Source organism: Ranitomeya variabilis, chromosome 1 (genome assembly GCF_051348905.1).
Source record: "Ranitomeya variabilis isolate aRanVar5 chromosome 1, aRanVar5.hap1, whole genome shotgun sequence".
In the NCBI taxonomy this organism is placed as follows: domain Eukaryota; kingdom Metazoa; phylum Chordata; class Amphibia; order Anura; family Dendrobatidae; genus Ranitomeya; species Ranitomeya variabilis.
In genome coordinates this window covers 268,206,686-268,218,909 of record NC_135232.1, presented here as the reverse complement: position 1 = coordinate 268,218,909, position 12,224 = coordinate 268,206,686, and the positions used below count along the sequence as shown (strand labels likewise).

At 45.5% G+C, this 12,224-nt stretch overlaps 1 protein-coding gene across 1 annotated transcript in view; it reads right to left on the bottom strand.

Moving 5' to 3' along the window:
- Positions 1-8,145: 8,145 nt before the first annotated feature.
- Positions 8,146-12,224, bottom strand: part of DDX51 (DEAD-box helicase 51) — a 46,945-nt gene continuing 42,866 nt past the window's right edge. Inside the window, exon 15 of the mRNA XM_077293465.1 lies at positions 8,146-10,243. Within this exon, the coding sequence (XP_077149580.1) occupies positions 10,217-10,243 (27 nt within the window). The 3' untranslated portion in view covers positions 8,146-10,216. The remainder of the gene's footprint in view (positions 10,244-12,224) is intronic.

Below are 12,224 nucleotides of genomic sequence, written 5' to 3'. Positions count from 1 at the left end.
CCAGGTCGAGGTTGATGCTTCTGAGATTGGAGCAGGGGCTGTCTTGTCGCAGAGAAGCTCTGATGGCTCTGTGATGAGGCCATGTGCTTTCTTTTCTAGAAAGTTTTCGCCTGCCGAGCGGAATTATGATGTTGGTAATCGGGAGTTGTTGGCAATGAAGTGGGCATTCGAGGAGTGGCGACATTGGCTGGAGGGAGCCAAACATCGCGTGGTGGTCTTGACGGATCACAAGAATTTGATTTATCTCGAGTCTGCCAAGCGGTTAAATCCTAGACAAGCTCGATGGTCGCTGTTTTTCTCCCGTTTCGATTTCCTGGTTTCGTACCTTCCGGGCTCAAAGAATGTGAAGGCTGATGCCCTTTCTAGGAGTTTTGTGCCTGACTCTCCGGGAGTTTCTGAACCGGCTGGTATCCTCAGAGAGGGGGTGATTTTGTCTGCCATCTCCCCTGATTTGCGGCGGGTGCTGCAGGAATTTCAGGCCGATAGACCTGACCGTTGTCCACCGGAGAGACTGTTTGTCCCGGATAGATGGACCAGTAGAGTTATTTCCGAGGTTCATTCTTCGGTGTTGGCGGGTCATCCTGGGATTTTTGGTACCAGGGATTTGGTGGCTAGGTCCTTTTGGTGGCCTTCCTTGTCGCGGGATGTGCGTTCCTTTGTGCAGTCCTGTGGGATTTGTGCTCGGGCTAAGCCTTGCTGTTCTCGTGCCAGTGGATTGCTTTTGCCTTTGCCTGTCCCAAAGAGGCCCTGGACGCATATTTCCATGGATTTTATTTCGGATCTTCCAGTCTCTCAGAGGATGTCTGTCATCTGGGTGGTTTGTGATCGTTTTTCTAAGATGGTCCATTTGGTGCCCTTGCCTAAGCTGCCTTCCTCCTCTGATTTGGTTCAGCTGTTTTTTCAGAATGTGGTGCGTTTGCATGGTATTCTGGAGAACATTGTGTCTGACAGAGGTCCCAGTTTGTGTCCAGATTTTGGCGGTCCTTTTGTGCTAAGATGGGCATTGATTTGTCTTTTTCTTCGGCCTTCCATCCTCAGACGAATGGCCAAACCGAACGAACTAATCAGACCTTGGAAAGTTATCTGAGATGTTTTGTTTCTGCTGATCAGGATGATTGGGTGACTTTTGCCATTGGCTGAATTCGCCCTCAATAATCGGGCTAGTTCTGCTACCTTGGTTTCACCTTTTTTTTCTAATTCTGGTTTTCATCCTCGTTTTTCCTCAGGGCAGGTTGAGCCTTCTGACTGTCCTGGGGTGGATTCTGTGGTGGATAGGTTGCAGCAGATTTGGAACCACGTAGTGGACAATTTGACGTTGTCACAGGAGAAGGCTCAGCGCTTTGCTAACCGCCGTCGCTGTGTGGGTCCCCGACTTCGTGTGGGGGATTTGGTATGGTTGTCTTCTCGTTATGTTCCTATGAAGGTTTCCTCTCCTAAGTTCAAGCCTCGTTTCATCGGTCCTTATAAGATTTCAGAAATCCTCAACCCTGTGTCATTTCGTTTGGACCTCCCAGCATCTTTTGCCATTCACAATGTGTTCCATAGGTCATTGTTGCGGAGATATGTGGTGCCTGTGGTTCCTTCTGTTGATCCTCCTCCTCCGGTGTTGGTCGAGGGAGAATTGGAGTATGTGGTGGAGAAGATCTTGGATTCTCGTATTTCGAGACGGAAGCTTCAGTACTTGGTTAAATGGAAGGGCTATGGTCAGGAGGATAATTCCTGGGTTGTTGCCTCTGATGTCCATGCTGCCGATTTGGTTCGTGCCTTTCATTTGGCCCGTCCTGATCGGCCTGGGGGCTCTGGTGAGGGTTCGGTGACCACTCCTCAAGGGGGGGGTACTGTTGTGAATTCCGTTCTCGGGCTCCCTCCTGTGGTCATGAGTGGTACTTTGTGAGTTCTGTTCTTGGGCTCCCTCTGGTGGCTTTGAGTGATACGGCTGGTCTGTAGCTGGGCTCCAGCTGCCTCGTTTTCTGCTATGCTGGCTGCCTATTTAACTCCACCTGGACCTTTACTTGTTGCCTGCTGTCGTTGTATTCAGTACTGGTTCAGATCTCTCTGGGAGAGACTTGTCTCCTCCTGGAGAAGCTAAGTTCATGCTAGTTCATTTTTGCTCATTGCTTTTTGAAAATGTTTCTCAGTATATGATGATTTCAGTCCAGCTTGCTTATATGCTATTTTCTTGCTTGCTGGAAGCTCTGCGGTGCAGAGTTGCGCCCCTCACATCGTGAGTCGGTGTGGGGGTTTTTTGTATTCTCTGCGTGGATAATTTTTGTAGTATTTTATACTGACCGCACAGATTCCTTGCTATCTTCTGACTATTTAGTTATTAGCGGGCCTCATTTGCTAAAACCTGTTTTCATTTCTATGTTTGTGTTTTCCCCTTATCTCACCGTTATTATTTGTGGGGGGCTGTCTATACTTTGGGGGTAAATTTCTCTGAGGCAAGTGAGGCTTTGTTTCTCTCTAGGGATAGCTAGTTCTAAGGCTGTGAAGAGGCGTCTAGGCCGAGTCAGGAATGCTCCACGGCTGCCTATAGTGTGTGTTGATAAGATCAGGGTTGCGGTCAGTAAAGTTCCCACATTCCCAGAGCTTGTCCTTTATTTCTGGTTTACCTATCAGGTCATTTCATGTGTTCCTAACCACCAGGACCATAACAGGAGGCCACAGAAAAGGATGTTGAAGTAGTCGAGGCGGGAGATGATGAGGGCATGCACAAGCATTTTAGATTGAGGGTTGAGGAAAGGACGGATTCTGGAGATTTTTTTGACCTGGAGGTGACAGGAGGTGGAAAGAGCTTGGATGTGCAGTTTGAAGGACAGGGTTACTCCGAGGCAGCAGACTTCCGGTATGGGGGAAAGCATGATGTCATTGTGATAGATAGATCAGATAAGGTAGATCTGTGAGATGGAGGAAAGATGATGAGTTCAGATTTGTCCACATTGAGTTTGAGGAAGCGACAGGAGAAGGAGGATATGGCTGATAGACACTCCGGGATTCTGAACAGCAGAGAGGTGAATCTGAGTGTCATCAGCATACAGGTGGTACTGGAATCCATGGGACTTTATGAGTTGTCTCGGGCCAAGTGTATAGATTGAGAAGAGTAAGGGTCCTAGAGCCTTAGGGGACTTCAACAGAGAGGATGGGATGAAGAAGTAGTGTGGGAGACGCTGAATGAGCAAATGGAATGGTATGAGGCGATCCAGGATAGGGTGAGGTCTTTGATGCCAAAGGAGGAGAGGATCTGTAGTAGGAGGCAGTGGTCAACTGTGTCAAAAGCAGAGGACAGGTCTAGAAGGAGGAGTATAGAGTACTGTCCTTTAGCTTTGGCTGTAAGTAGGTCGTTAGTAATTTTGGTCAGGGCAGTCTCAGTGGAATGATGGGGATGGAAACCAGATTGTATTGGGCGATAGCTGGACATGATTGTGGCATGTTTGAAAGCAGAAGGGAAGGTACCAGAAGTTAGTGATAGGTTGAAGAGATGGGTTAGGGATGGGATAAGTGTGGTGGTGAGGTTGGGGAGGAGGTGGGATGGGGTCTAGTGCACAAGTGGTGAGGTGTGATTTGGAGAGGAGACCATTAATCTTCCTTCAGTTATGTTGGACCCGGGAGGTTATGTGGTTCGGGCATTGGTCTGGTATACAAAGGGGTTGTGGTGTTTGAACAATAAAGACTTGCCTTGTTTGATCGATCTTATTTTTGAAGTGTGTAGCAAAGTCCTCAGCAGAGATGAGGGAGGTTGGAGGTAGCAGTGGTGGACGGAGGAGGAAGTTAAAAGTTTTGGATAACTGTTTGGAGTTGGAGGATAGGGAAGATACAAGGGTTGTGAAGTAGGCCTATTTAGCAGAGGTGAGGGCAGATTTGAAAGCGAGCGTTGTCTGTTTGAATGCAGTGAAATCATCTTGCAAATTTGTTTTCTTCCAACGCCGCTCTGCAACCCTGGACACTGGCCGGAGCTTTTTAGTCATGTTATTGTGCCAGGGTTGTCTATTGATACGTCGCACTCTGCCATGAACGAGAGGGGCGACTGTGTCCATAGCTGATGCGAGAGTGGCATTCTTGAGAGCAGAGGCACTATCTGTGTCGTGGAGTGTGGATATGGATGCCAGTAGAATAGAGTCAGAGCGTGTGTGGGTGTCTAGGTGCGGGAGGTTTTTGCTGGGGTGCGCATGTTGCTGGACATGGGTGACCGGTGAGGAGGACAGGGATGAGTAAGTGAGTAGATGATAGTCGGATAACGGGAGAGGGGAGGTGGTGAAGTTAGATAGAGAGCAGAGACGGGTGAAGACCAGGTCTAGTGTATGTCCGTCTGTAAGGGTGGCTGCGGAGGACCACTGAGTTAGTCCAAAAGATGAAGTAAGGGACAGAAGTTTGGAGGCTGTTGACTGAGGTGTATCAGTGGGAATGTTGAAGTCACCCACGATGATAGTGGGAATGTCAGTGGAAAGAAAGTGAAGAAGCCAGGTAGAGAATTGGTTAATAAAGGCAGTGGCCGGGCCTGGAGGTTGGTATATGACGGTCACTTGGAGGGATAGTAGATGCGGACAGAGTGGACTTCAAAAGAGGGGAGGATAACAAAGGGTAGAGGTGGAATTGGGTTGAAAGTGCAGTTAGTGGAAAAGAGAAGACCCACATCTCCACCATGTCTTCTGCCAGGGCGAGGCGTGTGGGTGAAGTGGAGGCCGCCATAACACAGCGCAGCAGGGGAGGCAGTGTCGAAGGGTGTCAGCCATGTTTCTGTGAGGCCGAGGAAGGCAAGATTGAAAGAGAGAAAGAGGTCGTGAATCACATGAAGCTTAGTGCAGATGGAGCAGGCAGTCCAGAGTGCTCCACAGAGAGGGAGCAGGGGGGGCGGGCATCAGGGGCGCGGGTTTTATGTTGGAAAGATTGCGCTAGTTCATATTAGATAGGGACCAATAGGAGGGGGTAGTAATCAGAGGTATGAGCTGTGAGGGTCTAGGATTGGGAGATATGTCACCAGCAGGGAAAAGCAGAAAGAGGGAGAGCAGGTGGGAGAAAGACAGTGGGCGACTTGTTTTATTAGGAGAGATCTGAGGTTGAGAAGCAGGTCAGCAGAGGAAGTCAGGTGGAGAGGAAGGAGGGAAGGGGAGATGATTATTTGGTTAGAGGGTGCAGGGGTTTGGGGATAGCGAAGAGAGTGAGGATCAATGGAGCAAACACTGTAAGGGCATATGTACACATGGTGAAGGGGTAGGATGGGTTAAAAGAAAAGCTAGGCCCAAGAAATAAGAAGTGCTTACTTGGCAGACATACCAAATAGAGAGATACATAGTGTGGGGTCCTGACTCTTGCAGTGACTAACTGCGGTTGAAATAACTGCTTCTTCTTGATGCTTAGCTGCAGGGGGGCGCGTGCCAGACCACACACTGCGTGCACCCCTTAGGATGCCACTAAATTTATAGGACTGAGTAAAGGATCAGGTGAAAGGGATTGTGGGAGCTTGTTTTGGATAAATTAGCAGCTGGCCAACACAGCAGGGGAGGTTAGATGATCAAAGGCATTGGGCCTGGCTACATCTATGTGCTATAAAAGTACCGTCACATTAAGCGACGCTGCAGCGATATAGACAACGATGCCGATCGCTGCAGCGTCGCTGTTTCGTTGTTGTGTGGGCGCTGGAGAGCTGTCACACAGACAGCAGCTCTCCAGCGACCAACGATGCCGAAGTCCCCGGGTAAACATCGGGTTACTAAGCGCAGGGCCACGCTTAGTAACCCGATGTTTACCCTGGTTACCAGTGTAAATGTAAAAAAACCCAAACACTACATACTTACATTTCGGTGCCTGTCGCGTCCCCCGGCGTCCGCTTCCCTGCACTGTGTAAGCGCCGGCCCTAAAGCAGAGCGGTGACGTCACCGCTGTGCTTTGCTTTACGGCCGGCACTGACACAGTCAGTGCAGGAAGCTCTGAGCAGCAGCGCGGACGCCGGGGGGACGTGACAGACATCAGAAGGTGAGTATGTACTGTTTTTTTATTTACTTTTACAATGGTAACCAGGGTAAATATCGGGTTACTAAGCGCAGCCCTGCGCTTAGTAACCCGATATTTACCCTGGTTACCATTGTAAAACATTGCAGGCATCGTTGCTTTTGCTGTCAAGCACAACGATACACGCCGATCTGACGACCAAATAAAGTTCTGGACTTCTAGCTCCGACCAACGACATCACAGCAGGATCCAGATCGCTGCTGCGTGTCAAACACAACGATATCGCTATCCAGGACGCTGCAACGTCACGGATCGGTTATCGTTGGAAAGTTGGTCAGTGTGAAGGTACCTTAACACTTTGCACCAGATAACATCTCTTGTGACCCCAGCATGGATATACAGTAGTGAGTATTGAGTACAATGCAACAAATTAATTTAGCAAAGATTCAGCAGGCACTGTTATATACCATTAAAGGGAATGTTGCAGGATGATAAACAGCAGATGAAAGCAATCATGGATTTTACCATTAAAGGGAGTGTTGCAGGATGATAAACAGCAGATGGCAGCAATCCGGGATTGTACCATTAACCCCTTAACGACTGACTATATGCCTTTTCACGGCAGCAATTAAGGGTACTTAAACCACAGCTCCGTTAATTAACAGCGCTGTGAAAAAAGTGTATAGCGCCCCCCCCCCACAGAGTCGGATTTTCTCTGTGGTCTCGGCTCATGACTTGGGTCGGTTTTTACTGACCCCAGGGTTGCCTTTGTTAACCGTATAACGGCGACTGCAAAAAAAAAAAAAGTCCAATTTGCCATTTAATTTCTCTCTCCTTTGATGTGATCGCACATCAGTGAAGAGAGAAATAGGGTCCCCGATCCCCCCGGTGTCCCTGGGTCCTCCCACGGCCGCCAGCGTCTTCTTCCGGTAAGAAAACGGCAGGTGCATGCGCAGTGCGCCCACCAAGACCTGCCGGCCGGCACCCGGCAACAATAGGAGATTTTTCCTATTGGTCATTTTGATCACTGTAATAGACCCTATCATAGTGATCAAAATAAAAAAATATATATTTCCTTTTTTCTATTAGGGTTAGTTAGGCTAAAGTGAGTTGCGATTAGGGTTAGGGGTGTGTTAGGGTTGGGGCTAAAGTTAGGGCTGGGGCTAAAGTTGGGGTTCGGATACATTTACAGTTGGAATTAGGGGTGTGTCAGGGTTAGGGGTGTGATTAGAGTTAAGGTTGGGATTATGGTTTGGGGTGTGCTGGGGTTAGGGCTTGAGTTAGAATTGGGGGGTTTCCACTGTTTAGGCACATCAGGGGCTCTCCAAACGCAACATGGCATCCGATCTCATTTCCAGCCAATTCTGCAATGAAAAAGTCAAACGGCGCTCCTCCACTTCTGAGCTCTGCCGTGCGCCCAAACAGTGGTTACCCCCACATATGGGGTATCAGCGTATTCAGGACAGATTGCTGTGAAGAGCTTGGGGGTTCAAAGTGCTCACCACACATCTAGATAAGTTCCTTGGGGGGGGGGGGGGTCTAGTTTCCAAAATGGTGTCACTTGGGGGGGGGGTCCAGTATTTAGGCACATCAGGGGCTCTCCAAATGCAACATTGGAGTTCGATCTCAATTCCAGCCAATTCTGCATTGAAAAAGTCAAACGATGCTCCTTCCCTCCCGAGCTCTGCCGTATGCCCAAACAGTGGTTTACCTCCACATATGGGGTATCGGCGTACTCGGGAGAAATTGCACAACAAATTTTGTGGTTCATTTTCTCTTTTTACATTTGGGAAAATAAAAAAAACTGGTTCTGAATTAAAATGTTTGTGAAAAAAAGTTAAATGTTCATTTTTTCCTTCCACATTGCTTCAGTTCCTGTGAAACACATAAAGGGTTAATTTAACTTCTTGAATGTGGTTTTGAGAACCTTGAGGGGTGCAGTTTTTAGAATGGTGTCACTTTTGGGCATTTTCTGTCATGCACACCCCTAAAAGTGACTTCAAATGTGATGTGGTCCCTAAAAATAAAAATGGTGTAAAAATCAGAAATCGCTGGTCAACTACCCTTATAACTTCCTAACAAAAAAAAAAATTTGGTTCCAAAATTGTGCTGATATAAAGTAGACATGTGGGAAATGTTATTTACTGACTATTTTGTGTGACATCTCTCTCTGATTTAAGGGAATAAAAATCAAAAATTCGAAAATTGTGAAATTTTTTAATTTTTTTGCCATATTTCCATTTTTTTCATAAATAAACGCAAGTCATATTGAAGAAATTTTACCACTAGCACGAAGCACAATATGTCACGAAAAAAATTCTCAGAATCAGCAGAATCCGTTAAAGCGTTCCAGAGTTATAACCTCAAAGTGACAGTGGTCAGAATTGTAAAAATTGGCTTGGTCATTAAGCTGCAAATTGGCTCTATCACTAAGGGGTTAAAGGGAGTGTTGCAGGATGATAAAAAGCAGATGACATCAATCAGATGATTGCACTTCAGCATGTGTATGTAGAAATTGGATTATAGAAGGGCACAAAAGACGTCCAAAGAAGTAACAACTGGAGGTCATCATAGATATTATATTACATAAATGATAGAGAGACATTACCAAATCACAGGTGATATCCAGTGATATGTCATATTCAACAAGACCTGTACTCTTACCACAAAAATCTCCTTTGGAGGTGGACCACAGAAGTTTTTTGATTTTGTAAAAGTTTTGAATAACTATTTTTTTTATTAATCCTACAGTTTGGTAGGTAAAGGACATGGTTGGCTGCATAAAACTGTAATTCCATTGACAACGCTTTCAGCATGGTTGTGACCAAATTGTGCGGTACTGTATTTGTTTTCTAACATATATATGCCAGCATAAAAGGGTACCACTGGCTAAGGCCGGGTTCACATTGCGTCAATGGCAATGCGCTGACGGCATCCGTTACACAGCGGCACTAACGCTATGTAACGGATGCGTTAGCGCACCCACTGACTGCCACTATGTAGCTCATCGCTAACGCATGTCATAATCGGCATGCGTTAGCGATGTGCCGTCATTCTGTGACAAACCCTCGGACGTGGGCTGCAGCGTTTCCGGGTCCGTCACCGATAGCGTAGGTGGAGCATCTGTGCTATCGCGATCGCATAAAGCGATCTTTAAAAGGCACTAGCGTTGGTGCAGTCCGTTTAACGCATGCGTTGAACGGACTGCACCAACGCAATGTGAACCCTGCCTAATACAAGCCGTGTTATCTTAGTCTACGTTCACATCATATCTGTGGCCTCTGTTTACTGCATATGTTCAGATGTATAAGTTAAATTGTTCCCATACAGTGGCATCTGTCACCTGTCCATCAAAATAAAAGTCATATCTGTTACCATATCTATACCACTGCATGGACTTGCTATTCCATAACCCTATGGACACGTTTAGCATATACGCTGAGTGCTTTACTGGTATACCAACCAAACATCATGTAAACATTGCCTTATTGACGATTCCTTCAATTACAGAAGCACTCAATATTTTTCTAGTAGCTAAACACTAATAAATTAGTGTTGTGTGTTAATATACTTACTGATCTCCATCTTCTCTCGTTTCCATCACTGTTCAGGTCCTCTTCCCACTCAGGTGATTTCTATTCTGATTTCCAAGCTCACATTTGGGTTTAGGTGTGAGCTTGATGTCGCTTTTACAATATAGTCCCAAGGAGCCTTGTCCTGACACTCCTTAGACTTACATTGTCAAAACTCACACACAGACCCCAGTGTGAATTGGTAAGTCGGAAGAGAAGTCAAGTGAGTGAGAAGAGGACCTGAGTGGTGATGGAAACTGGAGAACACTCTTACATTACTAACAGATTTACATAAATAAAGCAAATCAAAAAAATATTGGGTAAGTTTTTAGGCGCCACTTAACTAAAAAGAAAAAGTCACCGTACATGAAAATAATAGGAAAGCAATTTGTCAAACATCCTGTCAATCATTAAGGCACAAAGTCAGCAGTTCATAGAATTTATGATCTCCATTAAACAGAGCTCACAAAGTCAGTAGTTCATAGAATTTATGATCCCCATAAAACAGAGCTCATCCATACCAGGCTACTGAATTATCACAAACATTCCCAATAAAAGGCACAGGAATCTGGCAGTCTTTAGTTAATACGTCTTCATGCTTAACGTCTGCCTATTGGTTCAGATGAGTTTCTTTTGCATCAATTGTTATTAGTTCCTAATAACGGAACCGATAATTTTTTCATTTACGTTTCCATAATTCAGCGGCGCTTCTCTGCTCGTTCTTCCTGTGAACAGAAAAACAAACAAAAATCAATATAAATTTTATATTTCAAAAAAAGAAGCCGTAATGCAATTTATCTTAATTTAACTTTTGTATTAAAAAGTGACAAAACATCCAGATTTTTATTGGGGAGGTGGAGTGGGGATTTAAGATGCAACGTTTTTCTTTTTAAAGAGTGCCAACCTGGCATAAATAGACCTCTAGGCCATGCGATGTTTTCTGAGAAATTAAATAAGCGAATACCATATATACTCGTGTATAAGCCGAGTTTTTCAGCACATTTTTTGTGTTGAAAACACCCCCCCCTCCCCTCATACACGAGTCATTGTCCCAGAAAGCCGGTGGGGGAGGGGGAGCGGCGGGTGACAGAGGCAGGAGCCGGCGGCTGTGGCTAAAGCCTGTGCTGCTGCTAAAGAGAAATGAATATTCATTTCTCTTATAGCGCACACAGTGACGACCGCAGCCGCCGGCTTCCAGAACACATCATATTCACACTCTTCTGCGTGCCCTAGGAGCATCTCATTGGTCCCGGCGCCGGCAGCTCTTCCTGTGCCGAGCGATCACGTGGTCCGGCTCATTAAGGTAATGAATATGCAAGCCTCTCCACTCCCATAGGCGTGGAAGGAATATTCATTACCTTAATGAGCGGGCCAATGTGATTGCTCTGCACAGGAAGAGCTGCCGGCACCGGAACCAACGAGATAATGCGAGGGCGCATGGAAGGTGAGTAGGATGTTTTTTTTCTTTTATTTAAATAGGAAGCATTCATACAAGGATAGGGATCCTTGTATGAATGCTTCCTATTTAAATATAAGATAAGGAGCCATGCATATCAGGACAGGATGGGGGAGCCATGCATACCAGGACAGCAGATGGGGGAGCCATGCATACCAGGACAGCAGTTGGGGGAGCCATGCATTCCAGGACAGCAGATAGGGGAGCAATGCATACCAGGACAGGACGGGGGAGACATGCATACCAGGACAGGAGGGGGAACCATGCACACCAGGACACGGATGAGGGGACAATGCATACCCGGCTTATACTCGAGTCAATAAGTTTCCCATTTTTCCGTGTCAAAATTAGGTGCCTCGGCTTATACTTAGGTTGGCTTATACTTGAGTATATACGATAGCTTCTTCAGAGAGGAAAAGGACTAGAATTTTAGCACCAACTATTGGGGGCAGTATTCATAAAAGTCAACATCAACACGTCAATGATGTTTACTAATGTCCTTATGTGGGAAGGGATTAAACACATTTGTTCAAATGTCCTATTTTTGCCTGTACACATTATAAAATAGAGAGGTCTCTGACTTGTGAACTCTGTTTATGAGCTAAAGTGGTTTTGTAAAACTAAGGTAATTGTACTAAATGGTCACGCATTCATGTGAATGGATGCTACGTAGCAGTCGATTTAGAGACTACACACAGCAGTTACATTTTGGGGGTTATTTTAGAAGGGATCATTTAGTTGAAATTTACTTTTAGGGTTTTGTCCACAAACCAAAAATCCACAGAAAAACAGTGGAAGTAAAATCCACAAATAATCATATTTTGTTGAAGAAATACTGCAAACTGACAGCAGATTCACCATTTGCGCTGCATACATTGTTGACCTGTGCTGTGAATCTGAAATCTGCAGTTTAAGTCATGCTGTCTTTTTTCTGCAGTGTGTGTATGTTTTTAAAATCTTAGTCACACTGCTGCTATTGTAACATTGTCTGAAAAATCTACAGTATATGGGCGCCCCGTGGGGACATACCCAAAAAGAATGTATTGGAAAGTGACCTTTTGTTTAAATACAGTTTTTTATGTTAAAAATATATATTTTATTTTTATTTACAATTATATTTAAAATCTATTTAATAGATGGAGGCAGATAATACAAGATCCATCATTCACAATAGGTGATGGTCACAGGTCACCAAACATGCACACAAAACTTTACTCTAGAAGTCAAAGATCATTTCCAGTGTACAGCTT